Source organism: Mauremys mutica, chromosome 6 (assembly GCF_020497125.1).
Source record: "Mauremys mutica isolate MM-2020 ecotype Southern chromosome 6, ASM2049712v1, whole genome shotgun sequence".
Lineage (NCBI taxonomy): Eukaryota > Metazoa > Chordata > Testudines > Geoemydidae > Mauremys > Mauremys mutica.
This window is the reverse complement of record NC_059077.1, coordinates 39,931,949-39,957,668: the sequence shown is the minus strand read 5'-3', so window position 1 is coordinate 39,957,668 and position 25,720 is coordinate 39,931,949. Positions and strand designations below refer to the sequence as shown.

Below are 25,720 nucleotides of genomic sequence, written 5' to 3'. Positions count from 1 at the left end.
AATGAATTTTTGAAATATTTTCAGAAAATCCACTCAAAATCTGTCACTTTGGTATCTGAAGTGAACAGAACTAAGGTAAGTATAAAATATAGTCTAATATCCAGGTAATATGGATTAATATGGGCTCTAAGCAAAAACATACCTCTGGTGGCAGCTGTGTTAAAAAATTATGATCTGAAGCAAAGGTCCTTATGTTAGTGAGTTGCCCAATAGATGAAGGCAAAGCTTCAATCTCATTGAAACTACAATCCAGTTCTTCTACTGATATTAGCCTGAACAAAATTAAAGAAATTAAAAATATTAACCTAAAATGTACATAAAAGCTTACTTGCTTTAACAATATAATTCTTAAAATACAAATAATTTTCATTATAATTAGAATAAGGTTTATTTACAATTAAATTTATGGATGAAACTCAAATGCTTCAGAAACCTAAATAACCATTAAAATATTCAGATACTTTCTCCTCATGTATTCAGGCTAAGTAGACTTTCCCTCTTAACTACCTGTAGCCTGTTTTTCAATCTCTGCTACCCCAACACACTCCTTAAATCTAAATGGCTGATGACCTAGGTACCTCTGTCATAGGGCCCGGCATCTCCACTTAAAATTTTTACACACTGCATCATACAGTGCTGTTTGAAGCACACCAGATAATGGAAACATTCAAAGTGGACAAGCCAGAATCAGAAAAATATCAAGCTGGGGCGGCAATGAAGGGATAAAGACTTCTTTAGTCCTAAAAAGTAGGAATATGGCATGTAGAGAGCAGTTGGTGCCAATGTGATGAGGACCTCATTAAGCAAACATTTTTAAAAGGTGAAGAATTGGGGCTGACGTGCAAACTTAACTTATTGTTTTACACAAGCTGGTTCACTTATGTCTCACAGTAAATAAACTGCAATTTGTAGCTGAGCACCTTAACTTTGAATTCTGATATCCAAACATAATTTAACAAATTTAGTACAGCTAGGCAAAAACAACAATTGAATGAATGAATGCCTGTAAGTTTTTACTATATCAACTCATTTTTTAAAAAAAAGTCTAAATTCTCTACCGTATTTACATTTTGAACCAATGATTTTTAGTATTGCTTTACTTGGTTTATTTTTTGATAAAAATGGTGAATACCTAATGGCAATAAAAGATGAGTGGTTTGGCCCAAATCTGATTTGTTGACTCTGTTTAATCGGGGAAGAAATTCATGTCTCATTGTTAAAATGGAATGTATAAAATACCTGTTATTTCAGTTTATTTTAAATGTTTACAGTATGTAACTCACGCAGCCACAAATATGAAGCTGGGCTCTTTTGTATACACTATGTCTCTCTACATTTTAATTTGACTGCATGTTTTACTAAACACATAAGAAAGGCTACATTTTACTCACGGGGAATTTTGACTTTTACTATATGCCTCTAATTAAAACTTGGGAAGGGTGCCACGGGTACTCTGGGGGGGGAGGGGAAGGGCAGTCCAGGGGTGCCGCGGGAGCTGGGGGAGGTGGCCCAGGACCCCTGCTGGTGCTGGGGGTGGGGAGGGCTGGCGGGACTGGCAAGGGCTGCCTACACGGCTCCGCGTCCTTGCAGCTCTTAGGTAGCAGAGGGGTCAGGGGACTTCGCACGCTGCTCCCGCCATAAGCGCTGGCCAATAGGAGCTGTGGGAGCAGGGCTTGCGGGCACAGCCAGCACGGAGCCCCCTGACCTCTCTGCTGCCTAGGAGCTGCAGGGCCATGTCAGTGGGAGCCGGGGAGCCCCCCACCCCAAGGAAAGCACCCCCTGCATTCTCCATCTCCCAACCCCCTCCAACACACCCAAACTGCTGCTGCTGGCAATGGGGTTGCCCGGCTTGGTCAGCCCTTGAGCCAGCACCAGCCCCTGCAGAAGTCATGGAAAGTCACAGAATCCGTGAACAGCCTTACGCATAAATATTGTTTTATGCTCCCATACTTCCAGTTCATTTCTCAAATATATTGATGCCTGAATTTCTGAATGCAGGATTCAGCTCCTTGAAAATACAGTTACATACAGCCAACTAGCAGTTGGATGTGAAGGCTACTGTTGAACATCATTATCTCATGGAGAGAGATTAGTGCAACCAGTCATACCAAGCAAAGATATAGGTATACCACCACCATAGAAAGAAGAAGATTGTTAATGAAGAACTTGCAGAAAAACAAGGCAAAGTTTTGTTCAGGTGAAACACTTACCCTCCTATGGAGTCTGGCAAATACATCAACTGGTTTTCATCAATTTTAAGTGTTGTTACTTTCTTTAGTGAACCTGTTGTAAAATGAAAATCTAATCAAAAAAGTATTCAAATAAAAAGAGTAATTTCTTCAAATAAAGGAAGTTGCAGTTAAAAATAAATGTTACTGGCAAGTCATGTCTTCCATATTACCTGAAATCTTGGGAAACATATATGCTATGTATCTCGTGAGGAAATAAGCAGATTAGTTCACAGAGTTTCATTTCCAGCTCATCATATGTCAGCCACACAGAAAAGATAAACCCCTCATCTCTAGTTAAAGTTAATACTTTGCCATTCATTTACAAAAAGTTTTTCAAAATTTATGATAAAACTGCAATTCCAGAATGTTAGTCAACCATGCATTATGATTTTATCCAATGTCTTGCACAATTATGAACAGAACGGTTTATTACTGTTTTGCTTTTGGGTCCATAGGCTATTCCAAGTTGTATTCCATAAAGTTTTGTGCAACAGCTACCTTAAATTTTTTTTTAAAGAGCATAAATTAGATGATAATACAAACCTATGGACTCTGGAAGTTGCTGAAGTGAATTACTGGATAACAGCAGGTCTTGTAGGCTTTCACAGCCTGAAACACCTTCTTCAACTATTTCAATGTTGTTTTTAGAAACATCCAAGTAGGTCAGCTGTTTCAAGCTGCCAATTAACTAAACGTGAGGGGAAAAAATGGGTTAACTCTGCAACTTTAATCAATGAAGAAAGCCATTATTTCTGACAGTCTACTGATTCTAAAGCTGCATTTCTCAAACTGGGGGTCCTGACCCAAAAGGGGGGCGCAAGACTATTGTAGTGGGGGTCATGAGAGTGGTTACTACTGGCCAGGCGCTCAGCTCTGAAGGCAGTGCTGCCACCACCAGCAGTACATAAGTAAGGGTGGCATGGTATCGAGAGGGGTTGACACAGCCTGAACTATTTTCAAAGGGGGTCCTCTGCTCTAAAGTATCATGCTGCAAGAGAAGATAAAACAAAGTATTATTAGCATCATGGTGTAATTTTGATATTAAATAGCCAAACTATATCATGCTACTAAATTTATTTTTAAAATATATAAATATCAGAATGTGATGTATAGTTGTATGCAAGCCTGCACAGTTTAAATGTAAACAATCCAGTTATTCTTCTTCGAGTGATTGCTCATATGCATTCCAGTTAGGTGTGTGCGCGCCGCGTGCATGTTCGTCGGAAGATTTTTACCCTAGCAACACTCGGTGGGTCGGCTGGGCGCCCCCTGGAGTGGCGCCGCTATAGCGCCAGATATATACCCCTGCCGACCCATCCGCCCCTCAGTTCCTTCTTACCGCCTGTGTCGGTCGTTGGAACAGTGGAGCGCGGCTTAGCTGACCTCCACTTCCCTAGCTACTCGTAGTTTCTCTTGTTAATTCTTGTATATAGTTCAGATTTATATAGTTGTAGTTAACTTTATTCGTTTGTAGTATAGTTAGTGTATTTAGTTCACAGGGGTTCGGGGATTATCCCCTTATCCGCACCCGGTGCCGGGTACGATGCCCGGTTCACAGAGTTTCACAATGCTCGGCCGGCCACAAGCCGATGCCGACAAGAGATCCTCTCCTAAGTGCCTCGAGGAATCTCAACTAACAGATAAGTGCCGCATTTGTAAGGCCTTTAAGCCGAGAACAAAAGGGGAGCAGGACTTTCGTCTCAAGCAGCTCCTGAGGGAGGCAGCTCTTGCTCCTCCGCTCTTGGCACCGAGTGCTGGTTAGTCTTCAAGAAGCGCTCCCTGGGCACTGGATCGCCGGTACCGCCAAGGCCTCTCGGCACCGGCCGTCGCTGGCTCCGACGTCCGCTCGGCATGGATCCCTCTCCTGGAGGATGAAGAGGCACAAGACTCTTGCTGCGCCGAGCCGCCTGCGCCGCAGCCCGAGCGCTATACTAAGTCGGACCGCCCGGCACCAATGTCTGCCGCGGCACCGACAATATCGGCACCGTTAACTCCGGACATGCAAGAGCCGTTGAGTCCGGTGCTGGAAAGCTCCCCGGTACGAGCCGTTGTCGAGCTCACTATTAAGCTGCGTCAGAGCCGCCTGCTCCGCAGCCTGAGCGCTATGCTAAGTCGGACCGCCCGGCACCAATATCTGCTGCGGCACCAACAGTCTCGGCACCGTCGACTCCAGCCATGCAAGAGCCGTCGAGTCCGATACCGGAAAGCTCCCCGGTACGAGCCGTGGTTGAGCTCACTATTAAGCTGCGTCAGAGCCGCCTGCTCCACAGCCTGAGCGCTATAATAAGTCGGTCTGCCCGGTTCTGATACCTGCCGCAGCACTGACAATATCGGCACCGTCGACTCCGGCCACGCAAGAGCCGTCGAGTCCAGTGTCTGAACGCTCCCCGGTGTGAGCCGTGGTTGAGCTCACTATTCCCTCCATGCCAGAGAAATTTCCACGGCAAGGGAGTTGATGGCAATGACAGCGCCTGCGCTGCCTCAACCCCCGGCACCGCCTGTGCGGGTTATATCGTCGATCGGCAAGCCTGCCTTGCTCAGACCACCCTGCGTCGGCACCGCAGAGCGGCAACGTTCACGTTCGCGGTCCCGCAGATGTTCTCGGTCCCGTCGCCAAGCCAGGTGCCGACAACGCTCACGGTCCTGGCACCGTTCTCCATTTCGGTACCGGTCGTACTCGCGGCACCGATCAGTGTCCCGTTCGCAGACCTGGTACACTCGGCACCGATCCAGCTCTCGGCACCACTCCAGGCACTGGATCTCGGTCGACCTCCCGGCACCACTCCGGTCGCAGGTCCCATTCTCGCTCCCGGTATCGGTATGCCTCCCGGTACCGATCCCCGGTGCCGCGTCGAGCGACATCAGCTAAAGAGGGAGACTCTGCCTAGGGCTTTTAGCTCCTCCATGGTCATCCATTCGGATGTGCACACCAAAGTCTTCCAGGTGCCCAGGCACAGGACCCTGACCCCCATCAGTGGACACCCTGTACATCTTGGGCGTGCCCTCAGGCCAAAGGCCTACCTGTGATCCCATCTCGCTCTGTTCCGTCAGAGCACTGGGTGCCAGAGGCGACAGTTAGCCGTCCCCCTCCGACCGGTACGGAGGACGCCCCGGTTCAGCCACCTGATTCCCACATCCTACCGGATCAGGAGGTCGCCCAGGAGCGTGCGCCCACACAGGACCCACTTGTCCCCGGCCTTTCTTCTCCCTCCTCCCCAGATGAGGCGGTAGCAGGAGCGTACTCCTCGGGCCCTCCCCTAATCGACTTGGGGGCCCATCAGGACCTCCCGAGACGGGTGGCATTCAATATGAATCTCCAAGTGGCCACTATCCCGCCCGTGGGCACGGGAGTCGACTGCATGTGCATGGTATCCTCCAGGGGCGACAGGCACCTATATGTACGTCTTTCCCCCTGCTCCCTTGTCATCTAGTCCGTCAATGAGACGCAACGCCATGGCCAACAGGTACCAGCCCCTAAATCCAAGGAGGCTAGGCGAATGGACTTCCTGGGCCATAAGATGTACTTGGCAGGCACCCTGCAACTTCACGTAGCAAACCAGCAAGCCCCGCTTAGCCGTTACTATGGGTGGCGGTGGGAGAATTTACGGAGTCGGTTTCTCAGAACTCCCGTCAAGAGTTTGACGCCCTCCTGGAAAAAGGGACGAAAGTGGCGAGAGCTTCCCTCCAGGTCTTGTTGGATGCAGCCACGACTCTGGCCTCGGGTGTTGCCACGAGGCGCATTTCATGGCTCCGGTTATCGAGCCTTCCCTCGCAGCTGCTGCACACTATACAGGACTTGTCCTTCAATGACAAAGGCCTGTTCTCAAAAAAAAAAAAAAAAAAAAAAGAAAACCTGACCCTAGGCTGCAAGGCCCAAAGGACAGCAAGGTCACTATGCACTCCCTCTCGGCATGTACATGCCGATGTTTCACCGCCGACCTTTCCGCCCAGCCTCGCCGCCCTTACCCTGCACCTAGACAAAGACAGGGTTTTGCCAGCAGGCGTCGCTGAGGCAGTCGTAGGCGTTGGTCAGGACCCCAAAGGGGCCAAAATCAGGGTCCTCCTAACCACCAATCGGGGAAAAGCCTATCCCTCCTCGTTCCTCTTAGGAACCCCTCTCACAAACAATTCCTCTTGCAAGACGTGCAGACGCTCCTCCCCATCGGAGCTATAGAGGAGGTTCCAAGGACGAAAGGGGCAAAGGGTTCTAGTCCCACTAATTCCTGATCCCCAAGGTGAAGGGAGGTCTCAGACCTATCCTAGACCTGCGGGAGCTCAACAAGTTTATGATATATCTGGAGTTCCGCATGGTATCCATGGGGAATGTCATCCCATCCTTGGATCCCGGAGACTGGTATGCCGCCCTCGATATGAAGGGTGCGTATTTTCACATCGCCGTTTATCTTCCACACAGAAGGTACCTCCCGTTTGTGGCCAACTGTCATTTCCAGTTTACGGTCCTCCCAGTTGGCCTCTATACAGCCCCATGTGTATTCAGAGTGTCTGGCTGTAGTCGCCGCCCTCTCCGCCACCATCGGATACACGTTCTCCGTATCTAGACGATTGGCTCATTCGAGGGACCACCGGGGCCCAAGTGGGCGTTGACAAGGTCCTATTCCTGCGTTTAGGCCTGATGATCCATATAAAAGAATCCACCCTGATTCCCACACAGGGAATAGACTTAACTGGGGGCCATCCTGGACTCCAGTATCGCACAGCCTGCTTACCTACGCATTGATTTCACGCGATGGTAACCATTGTACAAGGTCTACGGACCCTCCCGACAACTTTGGCTCAAACTTGCCTAGGTTTCCTGGGTCACATGGCTGCCTGCACGTTCGTAACCAAACATGCCAGGCTTCGCCTCCGTACACTTTAATCATGACTCACCTCGGTGTTCCACCCGGGCAGAGACAGCATGGTCATGGTCACCTCGCCCCCCCCCCCGAGCGTCCTAGGCTCCCTCGACTAGGGGTTGACGCCCTCCCTGATGTGTGCAGGGATGCTGTTCCATCCACCTCACCCCTTGGTGTCCCTCATGATGGACACCCCATCTCTCGGCTGGGGTGCTCACTTGGGTCAGTTTCGCACTCAAGGCCTTCGGTTGGCTCAACAGCTGGCCTTGCCCATCAATGTCCGGGAGCTGAGAGCAGTCTGCCTTGTGTACCAGGCGCTGCAGCAGCACCTGCAAGGCTGTTGTGTCTCGGTGTTCACAGGCAACGCAACGGCCACACGTTGCATAAACAAGCACGGAGGAGCACGGTCCTCCCCTCTTTGCAGGGAGCTATCCAGCTCTGGGACTCCCGCACAGCCCAATCGATGGACCTGGTAGCGCCCTTTCTCCCAGGGGTCCGGAACACTCTGGCGGATCGCCTCAGCAGAGCCTTCCTGTCTCTCACGTGATCGATTCCTCCGGACGTTATCCATTCCATTTCCGGAAGTGGGGTTTTCCCCGCATAGTCCTCTTTGCTCTCGCGAGAACAGAACGAGAGAGAAGTTCTGCTCATTCTGAGGCCTCTCCCCGGGCTCGATCTTGGCTGCTTTTCTGATGCCGTGGACGAGCCGTCTGCCGCACGCTTTCCCGCCGTTCCCGCTGGTTCACAGGGTCCTGCTAAAAAACTCCACAGGGACAGAGCACACCTGATCATGATCGCTCCAGCGTGACCCAGGCAGCACTGGTACACCATGTTGCTAGACCTGTCGGTAGCCAACCCGATTCTCCTGCCTCTTTGCCCAGACCTCATAACGCAGGATCACGGCAAACTTCACCACCCAGCCCTGCAATCCCTGCACCTCACAGCATGCCTGCTGCGGGTCTAAACTGATCCGAGTTGCGTTGTTCTGCCTCGGTTCTACAGGATTCTCCTGGGTGGTAGGAAGCCTTCCACTCAGTTAACGTATCTGGCCAACTGGAAGTGTTTCTCTTGCTGCTACGAAACGCCAATGTTTCTCCCACCGAGGTTCCGATCCATTTCATCTTGGACTACCTCTGATCTTTCAAACAGCAGTGCCTGGCGCGGTCATCATTAAGGGTACACTTGGCAACCATCTCTACCTTCCACCCAGGGGAGAGTGGCCGCTCCATATTCTCCCACTCTGTGGTTTCTAGGTTCTTCAAGGGCTTGAGGCGTTTATATCCCCAGGTTCGCCGCCCCGCCAAAACCTGGGTCTTCAACCTGGTTATAACCAGACTCATGCCTGCCCCATTCAAGCCACTGACAACATGCTCGCTGAGATACCTGCCCTGAAAGACAGTTTTTTCCTTGTGGCCTTTGCATCGGCCAGACGAGTCTCCAAGCTTCAGGCTCTCACGGTGGACCCACGGTATACTGTGTTTCGCAAGGACAAGGTGCGGTTGTGACCACGTCCGGCCTTCCTCCCTAAGGTGCTGTTGACCTTTCATATCAACCAGGATATCTTCCTTCCGGTCTTCTTTCTGAAGCCACATTCATCGCGAAGGGAGCACATTTGCCCTCCCTAGACGTCCGTAGGGAGCTCGCTTTTTATATCGACCGGACAAAGCCCTTCGTACGCCCCAACTCTTCGTTGTATTGGCAGACCGGATGAAGGGCCTACCTGTCTCCTCCCAGAGGTTTTCATCTTGGGTGACGCCGTGCATTTGCACCTCTTGTGACTTGGCCCATGTTCCATCGAGCCACCTTACTGCTCGTTTCACCAGGGCTCAGGCTTCTTCTGCTGCCTTCCTGACTCACATACCCTTCCAGGGGCTATGTCGTGCTACTACCTGGTCCTCTGTCCACACAGAGGACCAGGTAGTCCTTATTGGTCTAACAGTCCAGAGATGATGCAGCCTTTGGCTCAGCAGTTTTGCATTCTGCAACATCTCACTCCGACCCCACCGCCTACATAAGGCTTGGGAATCACCTAACTGGAATGCATATGAGCAATCACTCGAAGAAGAAAAGACAGTTACTCACCGTTGTAACTGTTGTTCTTCGAGATGTGTTGCTCATATCCACTGCAGACCTGCCCTCCTTCCCCACTGTTGGAGTAGCCGGCAAGAAGGAACTGATGGGCGGATGGGTCGGCAGGGGTATATATCTGGCGCTATAGTGGCGCCACTCCAGGGGGCGCCCAGCCGACCCACCGAGTGTTGCTAGGGTAAAAATCTTCCGACGAACGTGCACGTGGCGCGCACACACCTAACCAGAATGGATATGAGCAACACATCTCGAAGAACAACAGTTACAACGGTGAGTAACCGTCTTTTGGGGTTTCTTTTTAAGATTAATTAATTTTACAATTCAGTTTCTGGGCCAGTAAGTACTCTTCCAGTCTGAAGACTTAGGTTCAGGAACACTCCTTAATTTAGCACAAGCAGAGACTTTACCTAATGTAACATGGAAGTGTCATAATTTATCATAGGTGAAGCAGCATTATTCAAGCATTCAAGCACTCAACTTTCTCCCTGATGCATACAGTTTTTGTAGAGTTGAACCCTACTTTTCCTTAAAAAGCAACTCCAATGGCAATCATTAACTGGACTAGGTTGAGGGATTAAACAAGCAAAAACCTAAGCTCTTCATATTTTTACTTTAAACTTTCTTATTTTTCTGCATGGCTCAAGCATACACAAATGTTTATGAACACTAAACCAGCTAACACCACTATATGTCACTTATGGACAGTTTTACCAAACTCAGGCTGTATAGTATAGAGAAAGGCTTTTAAAAAAAACTTATCCAAGGAATAATTCATTGAAATGGAAAAAGAGACTAAGGATGGCTTTAGATCAGTTCCTAGAAAAGTTCTGTAGACAAAAGTAGACTGACTACAAGCCTCAAATGTCAGAAGAGCACTCTAAAGTACAATTTATAAAAAAAAATAAAATCAGCCATGAAGTTCCAAAATAATCAAATTGCTGTAATTGTAAGAACATAAGAACGGCCATACTGTGTCAGACCAAAATTCCATCTAGCCCAGTATCCTGTCTTCTGACATTGGCCAATGCCAGGTGCTCCAGAGGGAATGAACAGAACAGGTAATCATCAAGTGATCTAGCCTGTCACCCATTCCCAGCTTCTGGCAAACAGAGACTACAGGCACCATCCCTGCCCATCCGGGCTAATAGTCATTGATTGACCTATCCTCCATGAATTTACCTACTGTATATACTTGTTCATGAGCAGAATATTTTTGGTAAAAAAGTGACACATCAAAGAGCAGGAGGGCCAGCTTATAAACGGGTCTACACTAAAATTTGATCATTTTAAACTTTATGGAATCATTGAATTGAATATCCAATACATTGTCGTTTTGTTTACCTGGAGCATCTGCAGGCATGGAGCCCCTCAGCTCCCTGTGGCCATTGGCTGGGAATAGCAAACCACAGCCACAGGGAGCTGAGGGGCTCCATGCCTGCAGATGCTCCAGGTAAACAAATACATCCCAACATGCCAGCGGCTTACCATGACTGGCTGGGAGCCAAAGTTTTCCAAACCCTAAAATATAGGGTCGTCTTATGAAAGGGTCATACAGCTTTTGCTATTTTTACTTATCCATCTTGGGGCGTTGGCTTATAAACAAACGGGCTAATGAACTCTGTTATAGTCTTGGCCTTCACAGCATCTTCTGGCAAAGAGTTCACAGAACGCACAGTCAACCTGTGGAAGAAATACTTCCTTTTGTTTGTTTTAAACCTGCTGCCTATCAATTTTATTTGGTGACCCCAAGTATATACTATATATTTTAAGGCTCATTAGAACAGGAATAAAATGTCAGTATGGACTGTACATAACTGTAACTGAGATCCAGAATATAGAGCCCGACCCTAAACCTATTACAATCAATGGGAGCATTTGTACTGGCTTCAACTGGCTTTGGGTCAGACCCATAGTAAAATTCTTACATACACTAAAGGGAGATACTCAAAAGTGATGAATAATAATGGCCATATTCTATATCTACAGTAATCACTAGAATTTACCAAAATATATATCTTTTGAATTGCAGTTTGCCCTCTAAAGTACAATTTCTTCCCAGAAAAAAAAAAAGTAGATATCCCTATATTAAAACGAGGATTTGGATCAAAGAGCGGGAGGGCCAGCTTATAAATGGGTCTACACTAAAATTTGATCATTTTAAACTTTATGGAATCATTGAATTGAATATCCAATACATTGTCGTTTTGTTTACCTGGAGCATCTGCAGGCATGGAGCCCCTCAGCTCCCTGTGGCCATTGGCTGGGAATAGCAAACCACAGCCACAGGGAGCTTTACAGAATTGAGGCATAGGTAAGAATCTAAAATGACAGAACAATTACTTTCACTGAAAGGAACTGTTTATACCTATCCCACAAGAGATTACCAACAGCTTTCAAAAGGGTTACTTAAGCTTAATCTCCTGGCTATGTGCTACTGTTAAATATTCCTAATTTAAGAAGTTAATTGACAAGATAGGTACTACTACACAGTTAAAATACAATGCATTTAAAACATCAAAAAGACATACCCCGGGGATAAGAGTTAGCCTATTACCATCCATCCAAAATTCCTTTAACCCACTCAGTTGTTCAAGTACTTCAGGCTGTTAAAAGAATTTTTAAAAATCAGATACAAAAGAACAGTTTAAATGCAGCAGTGAAACAGTCAATTCAGCCATTTGAATAGTCTTATTAAATAAGATTTTTTAATCCTAGTTTTAATTTATACTTGCTTTGTGTGGAGCCACAGAACACAACACAGATAATTAACTTTACAAACTGTAAGTCTCTAACAAGTGTAAAAATTTGACCAAAAGTTTTAAAACAATCTTTAAAAAAAAAAAAAAAAAAAAACTTTGTTTGTTTTCCTTTTGGAACACACATTAAATAAATCTTACATGTATTTACTGCCTTTCATACTGAGAGATCTAAAAACATTCTATTAATTTTACACCTCAGCATGGCTATTTATTCAGTCAGTTAAAGTCTATTAGATCCTAGACCAGGCGAACTTCAAACCTGTAACAGTGTAGTAGCAAATCAAAAGGTGTATATGGGATAAATGAATCATTATATCAATGAAGAGAATATTTTAACAATAAGTTCCTATTATAACTTTCCTCCTTAATTTGTCATAGGCCTCAAAGGAGGACATATAGAAAACAAAGGAATCTACAATTTGTTTTCCCATTTAAATATAAATGTTTTCTCAAGCCCCAGGAAAGAGGCAATGCCACTTGACAAAACACACACATTATGTATGCTTCACTGGAAATTTTTATACTTTGTTTCTGAAAAAAACAGAGAGAATATATGATGGAGGTACTGGCTGTAGCTCAATAGTTAAGATTGAGTTGAGTTTTGCACTTAAAACGTGGATTCAATCACTTTACTATGTATGAAGAATATATATGTATATGAACCTCTTCCTAAAATTATGGTTCTTACTACAAGTACAGAATTAATTTTCTGAGAATTCCCAAGCAAGTCTTAATTAGTTCATGAGTGAAGATTTAAAGTGGATTCCTTAAGAAATTTAACATTCATTGCCAAAAGATCTTCACAGAATAATGCAAATTCTTCAAACTTTCTAAGTAGGAGGGAAAACAGAGGCATAGAGGAATGAAGCGAATCATCCAAAGTCACAAAGCAGCCCAGTGCCAGAGCTAGGAACAGAAAACAAGTAATCTGATCCTCGGTACATTTTCTTAGTACACGGGCTAGTAGTGCATAGGGAAGTGCATGGTACAACAGCACTCCTCAAACTGTGTCCCACACAGCACTTACTAGTGGTCACAGAGAGTTGGCTGGTCACACAGTGTTGGCTCTTCATCATGTTTCCAATTGCCAAATTCCATTATAAGACAGCTAAAAATACACTGAATACTTTCCTAATATTACTTTTCTGTATCAGCAGTTGCTGTAGTTGCTACAGAGACATTATGCTATTGTAAATGGGAGAGGAAGCGCTTGTCTGCAGCATCATAAATGGGAGAGGAGGCAGTCTTCCCTATGACAAGGTCTGTGAACCCCAAGCCAATACTATTGTGGGCACTACCCAAAACAGCAAGTAAATAATAATTTCTCTTGAGCACAAATAGTTTACACTCACTATCTATCAACATAAGGTTCCTCTTTACAGTTTATGTTTGCCTGCCATACTGAAGCAAATGAAGACTTGGACCATTTAATTATTTGATTACCAAATAAAAGAATCCCTATGCCTGCATATTAAAATACACCTTCTACCAAATGTCACAGTCCTATCACATCATTAGGGTTTTTTAAAAAAGAAAGGGAAAATAAATATTGAGGCAGAATTTTAAAAATAGATTCCATAAAGCAGTAAGAAGTGTACGTAACATTTGTTCAGTAACATAGTTCATAAGCTGATTTTTACATTTTGATGTTGATTAAAAATAGATTTAAAGGATAAAGATTTAGAAAAAGATTCTAAGCTCTGCTACTTAGCTAAAACTCACCACTTCTGTGAATTCATTACTTCCTAAGTCCAATCTCTCCAGCTGAGTCAGTCTGTTCATAGTTCTGCACATGGAAGGAATTAATAAGGAATTAGATTTTTAAAAAATACCAGTTACATCCAATCGTCTTGTATTCATACTAATACAACGTTTTTAATCAGCATTAAATAATGATGCAGTTTTGTAAATAGACTGATACTTAGGGTCAGATTTTCATACATTGTTCAACTGAATAACTACACATTACTGATCCTGCTGATTAAATCACACAAAAGAAGTCAGAGCTTTAAGTAATCTAGTGTCAGCTAGTTTAATTTTCGAAAATTAAATTATGACCAATACGGTCATCTCAATCATTCCAAGTCATTCTGTAAAGCTACTCTCCACTGACACTTCCTTCCATCTCCCCCAAGTCACTGTAATCACTTCAGAGTTCTCTCTTGTTACATCAGCGCTGGCCCAACTATGGTTGGCCCAGGTCATCTGGACTCTGGCTCAGGGCTAAAAATTTCTATGTAGATGTTTGGGCTTGGGCTGGAGCCCAAGATCTGAGACCCTCACCGCTGAGCTGGAATGTCTACACAGCAATTTTACAGCCCTACAGCCTGTGCTCTGCAAGCTCAAGTCTGCTGACCCAGGTCAGCTGTGAGTGTTTTATTGCTGTGTAGATGTACCACCTATGGCAGTGATTCTCAAACTTTTGTACTGGTGACCCCTTTCACATAGCAAGCCTCTGAGTGTGAGGTTTGCTTATAAATTTAAAAGATTTTGTATATATTTAACGCCATTATAAATGCTGGAGGCAAAGCGGGGTTGGAGTGGAGGCTGACAGCTCACGACCCCCCACATCATAACCTCACAACTCCGAGAGGTCCCGACCCCCAGTTTGAGAATCCCGATCTACGGCCAGAACGCTGGTTTTCTATCTGCCTTCCCTCACCAATATGAGCACTGCATAATGGATTTGCTATGGCCAAAAAGAACATGGCTGACAACCGAAAGTTTTTGATACCCCCCACTTAAAGGCTGACAGCATTATAATAATAAAACTCTAGCAGTAAACAAGGCACATTTTTAATTCACTCCATGAAATGTATTCAGTGCCTATTTTTATATTTAAGAATTTAAGTAAGGTGAATTAAAAAAAATAAACATTTACTTATATATAATGCAATAGCTGAAAGACTATAAAAAATCCTTAAGTTATTTTATATTTCTAATAAATGTTTGCTTTGACTGATTTCTTGTTCCATGTCCAAACATTGTGCCATTGTGCATAAAGCAGCTATTCCTTTAATTTAAAAAGCAAACAAGATTTAGGAAAGTCACATTAAGCATTAAAGTGACTTAAAATCTTAAATAGAGTTAAGATAGCATTAGGAAGTACAATAACGTTTCATATTACACAAAACACAATCAAAATGTCAATTTAGTCAAAAATAAAGAATTTAAAAAGACATCGTTTTAATTAAACCTTAGACCCCAACACTGCAAACACTTATGGCCATGGATTACTTTATTGATGCTAGCAATATCATTTACTTCAGTGGGAATACACACAGCTTTAGTTACATGCATATGTTTGCAGGAATTGGCCCTACATAGTGCAAAAGTAACTCTCCCTAAAAATCATTTGCTTTTTTTTTGTTTGTTTGTTTTTGTTTTAGGAAGTGGTCACTGCATTGTTTCCAATAACAGTTACCCTTACAATCAGAACTACATTTAAAAAGCCAATGAAAATGTTTCCAAACTGAGAAGCTTCTCAGTTTCTGCATATATAAAAAATAATTTGTCTTTACTTTTAGCTATCAAATAAACTGTCTATACAATGTTCAGTACTCTTGCTTTCCTTTCACATAGAAGACCTATTTTTAATGTGCATTACAATAGTTCCTATCCTTCAATCTCTAAATATTGAATCAGCTTAAAGCTAAATAATGTATTTGGCACAAACTAAGCTTAATTTAGTTCCTTGGCATTAATTACCCACTTTGATTAACAGCTTTAACAAGTGCTTTTTGCTTCAGTGTTAAATATTTTACTCAAACCTAATTCAGTAGGCATGCTAGCTCTATGTTACTATAAGTTTGTCCAATGACATCTATGATTAAAAATAAAAATCAACAAGTATCAATAAGTGTGAAGAAACTAAAGGAAAAAATACAGAAATATAAACATGAAAACAAGCAATTGTTTAGGCTCTGTAGCAAAATATTAATTCAGGCTGGTAAACCTAATTAGCGCCGATAAAGCATTTTCCCCTTTGCATCTACATTCCAATTTCTTTTTTCCTATGTTATTATTTAGTTCTATATTGATTTTTTTCATCCAAACTAATTCTTCACAGTTATAAAGCACCTTTATTTATAAACATACACCTGGACTTTTAAAAGTATTTTAATTTAGATGTTTTTTTCAGTCCCTGCCTTCCCTTCATAACTGAAGGTGGGCCAGGCATTAATCTGCTAATTACATCACCTGCAAAGTAGATGCAGGGTGCTGAGAGTCTCAGCAGCTATGCTGGGTTTCCTCCTTAGCCATATCATATATAGATAGTGCTTCTCTCTAGGGCCGCAAATCAGCAAGGTACTTTTACATGATGTTATCTTTAAACACACAAATAAAACCAATAGCTTTGAATACCTTGCTGAATCGATCCTAGAAGACATGGAAGAGTTATGGCAGCAGCTGTGTTGCTAGGAAGATTATGGTGGCGCTAGTCAAGACTGCACAGTTAAAGTTGAATTTATTTTTGTGCATACAGAATGAAATCCTGGCCCCACTAAAGTCAATAGGCATTTTGCTAGTGACATCAGGGGAGCCACGATTTCACCCATGAAGCATTACAACATTCCTGTCAAAATTTTTATCCATAAGAGAACTACGCTTAAGTTACTGATATATTCTCTCAAACTTAACTCCATCTGCATGTAAGTTTTTGTCTGGGAATTACTGATATATTTGCATTTCAACTGTAACTATATGCCAAATATCCCTCACTTTGAGGGATGTCAGTTTACATATACCACAAATAAAAAATCATGAAGCTAAAGGTAGAGAAAATTCTTTACGTCAAATGAACGAATATCACAGCATTTAAAGTTCTCTTTCTGAATAATGTTTTCAATATCACCTGTTTTGGGTCACTGTCACACGCTGACAGGTGAACCCTTAGCCATACAGGGCAGGGGTGGTCAACCCATGGCTTGTGAGCCACATGTGGCTCATTTACAGTTAAAGTGGAACTCGCAAAGCCCCTCCCCACCAATTGTCTGCCTACTAGACTGCAGGGGAGGGGGTGAATAGTCTCAGGCCTTCTGCCCTGCAGAAGGATGGTGGGACTAGAGGCTACTGCCAGAGACAACAGGTGCCTGATGAGTGTGTGTGGGGGGGCACAATTTAAAGGTTCAGTCGTCCCCCACAACAGCTTGAGTCGCACAACCCCAGGCACACCTCCCCTCTTACCCTCAGTGCCCCCCCCCCCTGCAGCTCCCAGGTATTAGCTCTGTGGGGAGAGGCAGCATCTCTCCCTGCAGCTCCCAGCTGTTTGCTGCTGCCTGTTCTCACAGCATCAGCTCTAACAGCTGCTGTGCAGGGAGGGGGCCTGGCTGCATCATGTGACAAAGTGGAGGAGCAAACCCTGGCAAAAATCAGGGGGAGGGACAGCTCAGTGGTTTGAGCATTGGCCTGCTAAACCCAGGGTTGTGAGTTCAATCCTTGACGGGGCCACTTAGAGATCTGGGGCAAAAATCAGTACTTGGTCCTGCTAGTGAAGGCAGGGGGCTGGACTCGATGACCTTTTGAGGTCCCTTCCAGTTCTAGGAGATAGGTATATCTCCAATTATTAAAGACACGACACATGAACCTCCCCTTCTCCCCCAGCAGGCACGCCCTGTGCAGCTGAAGCCACGAGCCCTGGCAGGCGCGCTCTGGCTCTCGAATTTCTGAAGATTGTCATATGTGGCTTGGAGAGTCAGAAAGTATGGCCACCTCTGATGTAGAGTATCTAAACACAATGTGCAAAATAAGGCACAATCAATTCTGTCCAAGAAAGTATTTCAGCTGTATGCCATTACTTGCATATATCTTAAATGAAAACAGTCTTAGTTAAGTAGGATCACCATGTGAATTAGGTGGAAAAATTACATTACTCAGGGCAGTGCCAGACCAGAGAAGTAACAACACTGTCAGCTTCCTGGGTTATTTTGTCCTATGCTAGAATAAGGAGAGCAACCCACAATCACTGCCTGAAATTAAGAGGTGAAGGAAGGGACTAGAAGTGATATACAATCTAAAAAATAAAGCTTACGGTTTAATTTTACTATTAAGACAACCTGAGATTAAAATTTACAAGCATTTTACAGCTGTGGAAACGTGATTGGGGGATACTCATACTACTTATGTTAAACGATTCGGTGAAGTGTTTTGGAATACATCTTCCATAACAAATTCCACAGAACATAGGTATGTACTGTGTTGTATTTTATCAATAATAAATTTATTCATGATCAAAGTTGCTCATAAACAAGTGAATCACATTCACTCAGTCACTCTGAACAATAAGCGTCTATTAATCCCACATACATTGAATTTAATATTAGAATTTGAATAATATCCACAAAAGATTTCAACAGTAAAGTCAAAAAGACTTAGTGCCACTAAAATAAATTTATGCATGCACATGCAGAGAGTATGGCAATGGTACACTAAAATTTGTCAAGATTTCTGGAGAGGGAAATTGATGGATTACAATTTAAAATATTTTCAGCTGGAATCATAACATTCACAGAGCTGGATTAAGGCATAATTCTTGGGATGCAGTCCCAGTGACTGGGGGAAAGGGGGAAATTAACAAAGTACCTAGTCAATAAAAACTCAAGTATCTGAGGTAGAAGATCAAGGAGTCCACTGGGTTAGAGAAGAGAGAGCAAGAGCTAATTTGGAAAGCCAGGACAAGGAAGAGACTGAACATGAGGAGGAGGAAGAGTTTCTGCAAGAGGGCTGATTCATCTGGGTTTGATCATGAAGTTTTGGTGAATCCTGGACCAATTAAGGCTCAATCCACTTTTGAAAAGTCATTAAGAGTTTACTGAAACTGAAAACCAAGCAGGCATGTACCTTAAATATTCCATCTGTACTTACTTTGGCAACATCTTTAACTGGTTTTCTCTCAGTTCCAATATCTGGAGTTTAGTTAACCTGTAATATAAACACGATAGAATGACTGACCATTAAAAGGTAAAATATTTCTATTTTCTGACAAAACCCAAATTTTGTGATAGAAATAGAAATTGTACTGAAAGTTACTTTTTGTACAACTACTAAAAATCATTTAAAGACCAGAAATATTTTTCACTTAAAACTGCAAAGATAGTCTGTACAAAAAGTCACACAACTCACCTTTTCGGGTTTTTTTTAAACTGGGTCTCTCTTCTGATTATTTGCTCTTCCTTGAGCACAATTGTTCTCCTCTACCCACAGATATTTTATACATTTCAAACAATTCTTAGTTTATATAAATTCTCCAGAAATGTCAAAACAAAAGGTCATTTGAGGGGAAGGGCAGGATTAAGGAAAACAAATTAAAAACACAATTTCTGATATAGGGAATATATTAGACCATATTGTATATTCTATACATATACATAAAGCTATGTTAAAACAATACCTCTGGTCTCTAGTCCCACAAGAACCCATCACAGAAATGTAGGGCTGGAAGGGACTTCAAAAAATCATCAAGTCCAGCCCCCTGTGCTGAGGCATGATCAAGTACACCTAAAGCATCCCTGACAGGTGTTTGTCCAACCTGTTCTTAAAAACCTTCAGGTGGGGATTCCACAACCTTCTTTGGAAGCCTATTGCAATGTTTTACTATCCTTACAGTTAGAAACTTTTCCCTTATATCTAACCTAAACCTCTCCTGCTGCAGATTACACCCATTATGTCTTGTCCTACTTTCAGTGGACATGAAGAACAACTGATTACAGTTCTCTTTACAACAGACCTTAGCATACTTAAAGACATGTCCCCTCTCAGTCTTTCCTCCAGACTAATCAAGCCCCATTTTTTTAACCTTTCCTCATATATCAGGTTTTCTGAATCATTTATTGCTCTCCTCTGGACTCTCCAATTTATCCACATCTTCCCTAAAGCGTGCCACCCAGAACTGGACAGAGTATTCCACTTGAGAACTCACCAGTGCTGAGTACAGCATACTGTTAACATACTTGTTGTTATACCAGAATACTAGTCTTTTTCACAACTGCATCACAATGTTGACTCATTGAATTTGTGACCCCTATAGCCCCCAGATCCTTTCAAGCAGTACTACCACCTAGTCAGTTACTCCCCATTTTGTAGTTGTGCATTTCATTTTTCCTTCCTACATGAAGTACTTTACATTCTTTTTATGGAATTTCATCTTGTTGAATTCAGACCAATTCTCCAATTTGGTAAGATCATTTTGAATTCTAATCCTGTGTCCAACGTGCTTTCAAAATTGCTCCTCCTCCCCAAAGCTTGGGGTAATTCCCAGATTTTATAAGCATACTCTACATTCCATTATCCAAATCATTCATGAAAATATTGAATATCGGAATCAGGACTGACCCCTGAATCGTATCGGAACCAGGACTGACCCCCACAGCACTCCACTAGATATGCCCTCCCAGTTTGACAGTGAACCATTACTAACTACTTCGAGTATGGTCTTTCAACCAGTTGTCCACTCACCTTTATAGTAATTTCATTTAGACCACATTTCCCAAGTTTGTTTATGAGAATGTCACATGGGACTGTCACTAAAATCAAGATACATCAGGTCTACTGTGTCAGCCATCTGATCAAGTGACCATTGGATTCACCTTGGACTTCCCTTCCCAAGTTTTCTTTCTAGTCAGCTCATTAATCCATTTTTAAGTTTTCTATTTGGAAACTGCCTGACCTTTCTTACAGTAAAGCCTTGATGCAAGACAAATAACCTTGGCCAAGATAAATTCAATGGGATCTTGACATCCAAGCAATGTGGCTTACCCTCTGGAATTCTGTGGATTAAGACAGAAGTGACAAGGCTAGATGAAATGTAGAAACTGCCTTAGGTATAAATTCAGGCAGGATCATGAGGACAAGAGTTCTTCATATTACCTGCTGGCAGTCCTTCTACATTACAGAATAGAACATTAAAGTTCCCTGACTCTAGCAGAAGTAATAGCAAAAAAATTAAAAGCTATGATATGCAGCAAATAGACTTAAGGGGCTCAACAGAAGATGCTATGAGAATAGGGAGAATAAACTTAAGTTTCACTGAATATTAGCAATCAAATTTAAGGGAGAACTGGAATGCCTATTAACAGTATCATTTTTCTCTTCAAAGCTTTCTCATGCTTTTGGTCACATCTGGGTGATGTGCATAGAAAAGTGAACCGTCACACCCTATAATACTGTAATAGATACATCGATCTGGTATTCAATTCCAATTCTGACCAACTCACTGGAATGGCAGGATGTCCAGAACTAGAGATCGAGAAGGAACTATTTTTGTTCTCCAGTACCAGAGGAGGACTCAAGCATTCTTTATTCTCATACAGGACAACAAAGTACATTGTTTTCAGATGAGTATTCTAGAAGACATTACCTTATCTGGCAGCACCTCCTCTTTTTATTAAAGGTTTTACTCCCTCTACCTAGATCACTTGCGCTGGTGAATTAGGATTTCCTAGGAAAATTGTGTTTGCCTAAGCAGATCCTTTGTGACAAGCAGAATGATGGGTCTTTCACCAGGCATATCTATTAAGATCTTGGTACCAGGGCATCTTTAGCCAATCTATGGCTATGAAGTTAAACCCCCTGGAGAGCTTCTGCAAGATTCTATCATGGACATTAGAACATTTGTTCTGCTTGCCCAAGGCTTCTTGAACCTGCTGAATGATTTCTTTGCCTTCCTGCTAGTCTTGAAGGCCCTTCAGTCCACTTCAGACTAAACTCTCAGTATTTGTAAATCTCCTAGAATATCACTGGAAACTATCTTCTATTCTTCTGATCTCATCTGCATCTAGCGCTACCAGACCACATCTTCCTGCTGTATGAATCACTGACATAACAGAGACATTGTTATTTCTGTTGCCTTCCTTAGACTTATTCCTTTTTCTCCTTTGTTCAAGTTATCTCCTCAACTGGTTCCACCTACTGAGACAAACACTTTGGAACTCTGGGAGATATAAGAGGTTTTGTAAGTACGGGAAGGATGAGGTGATCAAAAGCCAGTTTTACTTCATCTGCTGGCCTTCACGAACTATATCCAAATATCTTGATTGGTATATGGGAATCGAACAGAGATGGTTATTTAAAATGGAAACACTTAGACAACCTTAACTATAGATGTCCCTATGTAGTCCACCTGTATTAAGTATGTAAGGTTGTCTATGCAAATCATAGCACACAATATATATTGTATATGTTATTTCACCACAAAAAGGCAACAGAAAAAAACCTTGCATTGTTGGGAAATGGTATCTCTGCAGCAAAAAAAAAATGGTATATATTATGAGACACTAATCCATAATGCGTAAAATCAAAAAGGGAAGCAACATGACACTTGTCTCAAAAGTGAGTTGTGCAATACTCCTGCGACGTCTGGGGTTCTGAACTTTAAACAAAAAACTATATTCAGTCTTACCAAAATTTGTTTTTTTAGTATCTATTTTAATATTTTAGATAAACCTGAAGCTTCATTACAAAAATGTTTATACATCAACTAACAAAGCTAAAATAATTTTATTTAATTTTAAAGAATGAGACAAATTCATACCTGGAGTAACTGTTTACTTCAACTGAATATTCCAGGAATTATTTTGCCCACAGTTACTCTAAGCAGCCTGCATGTATTACAGCTCAACTTTTAAACACAAAAATCTAAATATTTAATACCTTGTATGAGAACCACAGTCAGCAGAAAATTAGTTGAACAACTCGGCTAAATCTGATTTCCTGTGTTTAGGTTTAAGATCCTGCATCAATACAACTCAATATCACAAATATATAGTTCCACTTTCCAAGAAGATATGCCTACAAAGTCACATTACAACCACTCGTTGACTCCCAAACAGAATATTTCAGACATTTTATTTTTTCAGCATGGTCACAAGTTCTTTAATGCAGAAAAACATTTTAAATCAAATACTATTAAAGGCAGGAGGCTAAAATAATCAGCATTCTGCTCTGTAGCAGCCTCAGAGTCTTGCAAAATTATTTCTGTAAAACTGAAGAGATAATATTAAAAGTTTAATGCCTCAAAATCCTAACTCTGCATTGTTAGTTTACGTAAAGTACAAAATTTATGGAAAATTAAGATCTTTTTAAAAGACAAGGTGGATGAGGTAATATCTTTTACTGAACCAACTTTTTGAAATATGGACTGTACAACACTGGAAAGATAAGATTAAAAATGAGTTCACAGCACTGCCATATTAACTTCTTTACAGAAGACATGGAAGGTTGTCTACAGCTAGCTAGTGCTGAGTTATAAAATGATTCTAAGCATCAAAGATCACATGTGCCAGAGGCTGAGGCTGAACTCCTTGGTAACAGGTCTATCAACAAGAAACTTAAACCTGAGCAGCAGCAGTGGCTGTTGCTTTACCAGCTACATTTCTATACACTTCAGAGTGCTTATCAGAGGCTAGAAACAGCAGTAGAAAAAGTAATGGTTTTCCCAGATGTCTTCTTTTCACAAAAAAAGTGAAAATAGAAGACATAATGGAGTAAAGTAGAAATAAATGTGTCTTTATTCTGCCCTTTTCATTCTTAAAATATTCCAATGTGCTCTACAAAACAATGAATAAGAAGCTGGAAATATCATGGCTATGTAGGCATATGCCATAACCATTATTTTCCGAAGATATACAGTTTTGGACACTAGAACCTGTTTTATTGAAAAGTGCTGATCTGGACACCAAGATTATCATTGTACTCTTTCTGAATAGAGCTATGGGCTGTAACTTCTAGTGGGACAAACACAACAGTACAATATCATCTCACCCAAAGGCTATCACACCTGTAATACTGCACTATGTTAGCATTAGATAAGAATCTAAATGCAGATATTAGCCTTGCTTAAAGGCACAGCCTACAGATTTGTATATTTAGACATGAATGAACTGATTTTCAAAACTGCTTAGCACCAGCCATTGAAATGGAATTCTGTATATACTGCAATGGAGGCTAACTCCAGTATCCTGGCCAATATTCATCCTTACAGTAAAACATATTTGTATGTCTCTGGCTCTGTGTTAATGAATACTGTGTATAGAATGACAGCTGCATAGTACTGGATCAGTAGAAATTGAGACTAGTTCTGTAAGGTTTCAAATTTGGATTGTAATAAATGAAGTCAGTACTAATTACTACAATGTCACATAGGGCAATTTCACTAAAGAGTAATTTAACCTAATTGTAACAGAGTTGTGGGGGAAGTGCAAGCGTTCTAATTGTTATCCAGCATCTACTATATAGCAGAGTTAGAGTTACAGGGGAGCCACATGAAGCAAACAATATTTTTTAAAAAAGAAAAAAAATATGAGTGAAGATCAAAGCCAAGCACCCTGAGAGAAATACTATTTTGACATCTGATTTGTATGACTGAGGAAAATGTGGAGAGTACTGTGAACATTTACAATTTATTCTACTACACCAACCTCTAAATTTGTAATTTGTTTATCAGATGCCAAGTATTGCTCAGCCTGAATTTTATTATTATGGACTGTATTCACAAAGGCAGGGCCTCACTTCTCAAACTGAAGCTTGGAAAAATAGAGGCAAGAACTCAGAAAGTTTTCTTTATTTTACATGTTAATTTTTTTCATAGGCTTTGGAGGAAGTGAAGCAGTTTCAAAACACTTCTAACACATATGTATATATTAAGTACAATCCTTAGATACAAATTAGAATTAGTTTATATAATTATCCAAAGTAAAAAAGTGAATTGAAGAGACCACAGTTTTTTGCACCGTACCAATTTCACAATCTGATTTTATCTAAACAAAATAGGTACTGAGAGTACCTACTTCCTATAATTTCCGCTATTCAGAGGAGAAAGTTAGGACTTCACAAAAGGTTTCAAGCATCCTGGATTTGCCTTGAACAATTATTTAAGTCAGAAGCACACACAAAATGTATTTAAGTGGTGGGTCAATCAAAATTAGATATTTGGGTCAAGAAATGAAAGGTCTCTCCTTTATAATCATACAAGACTTCTGATTCAATATCCAGTGTTGTTGTAGCTGTGTTAGTCACAGGATATCAGAGAGACAAGGTGGGTGAAGTAATATCCTGGTCTATTTCAATAGTTGATAACATCCTTGCTAACTGGCTGATTACCATTTTCTTTTGGTTGAAAAAACAGAATCTATATAGAATAAAATATAGCTGAGCGGGGAGTCCACTGACTGAGTGGCTATAAAAGGCTACCTGTACATACCCTGCACGTCAGGAAAAGGTAGGTGTCTGCACTGCTGCCACATGAGATGGAGCAGAAGGCCACTTTGGGAGTGGGATAAGGGTGCAGATCTGTGTTTATGAACAGGTTGGAATAAGCATGAGAATCATAGAATTCATAGAATCATAGAATATCAGGTTTGGAAGGGACCTCAGGAGGCCATCTAGTCCAACCCCCTGCTCAAAGCAGGGCCAATCAGGAAAATGTTTAGCAGAGCAGTACCATGATTCTGGTTTTGCGGGGTTGAGGAGGTTGGCTTTTTCACTCCTCAACCATACAGCACTCCACCTCTATAGGGTTTTATGTGGTGGAGTACAGTACACCCTTAATGTCTATCTCTGCCTTTAAGTAAATTTATATTATGATTAAATGAAACATTTCCTTAGAGAAGATCTGAACTAATTAAAGAAATACAGATAATTCTCTAGGAGATTTTAATGTGTAATTCAGATCTGAATAACTATCTTATTTAGCCTCACTGTCATAATGCCCTATTCCTGTGAAGTGCTGGGCTCCTTCAACACTCTTTAACATCATCAGGGAAGAGTTGAGAACTTCCCAAAATAGAGCTTT

The 25,720-nt window shown here is 42.1% G+C and overlaps 1 protein-coding gene across 5 annotated transcripts in view; it reads right to left on the bottom strand.

Annotated features, from left to right (window-relative positions):
- Window positions 1–25,720, bottom strand: part of ERBIN (erbb2 interacting protein) — a 250,944-nt gene that overhangs the window by 57,773 nt on the left and 167,451 nt on the right. For all 5 annotated transcript variants that reach the window (XM_045022267.1, XM_045022272.1, XM_045022269.1 and 2 more), the window contains 6 exons: window positions 18,799–18,855; window positions 13,657–13,720; window positions 11,704–11,778; window positions 2,775–2,919; window positions 2,211–2,283; window positions 143–272 (listed from right to left, as the gene is read on the bottom strand). In XM_045022267.1, the coding sequence (XP_044878202.1) occupies window positions 143–272; window positions 2,211–2,283; window positions 2,775–2,919; window positions 11,704–11,778; window positions 13,657–13,720; window positions 18,799–18,855 (544 nt within the window). The remainder of the gene's footprint in view (window positions 1–142; window positions 273–2,210; window positions 2,284–2,774; window positions 2,920–11,703; window positions 11,779–13,656; window positions 13,721–18,798; window positions 18,856–25,720) is intronic.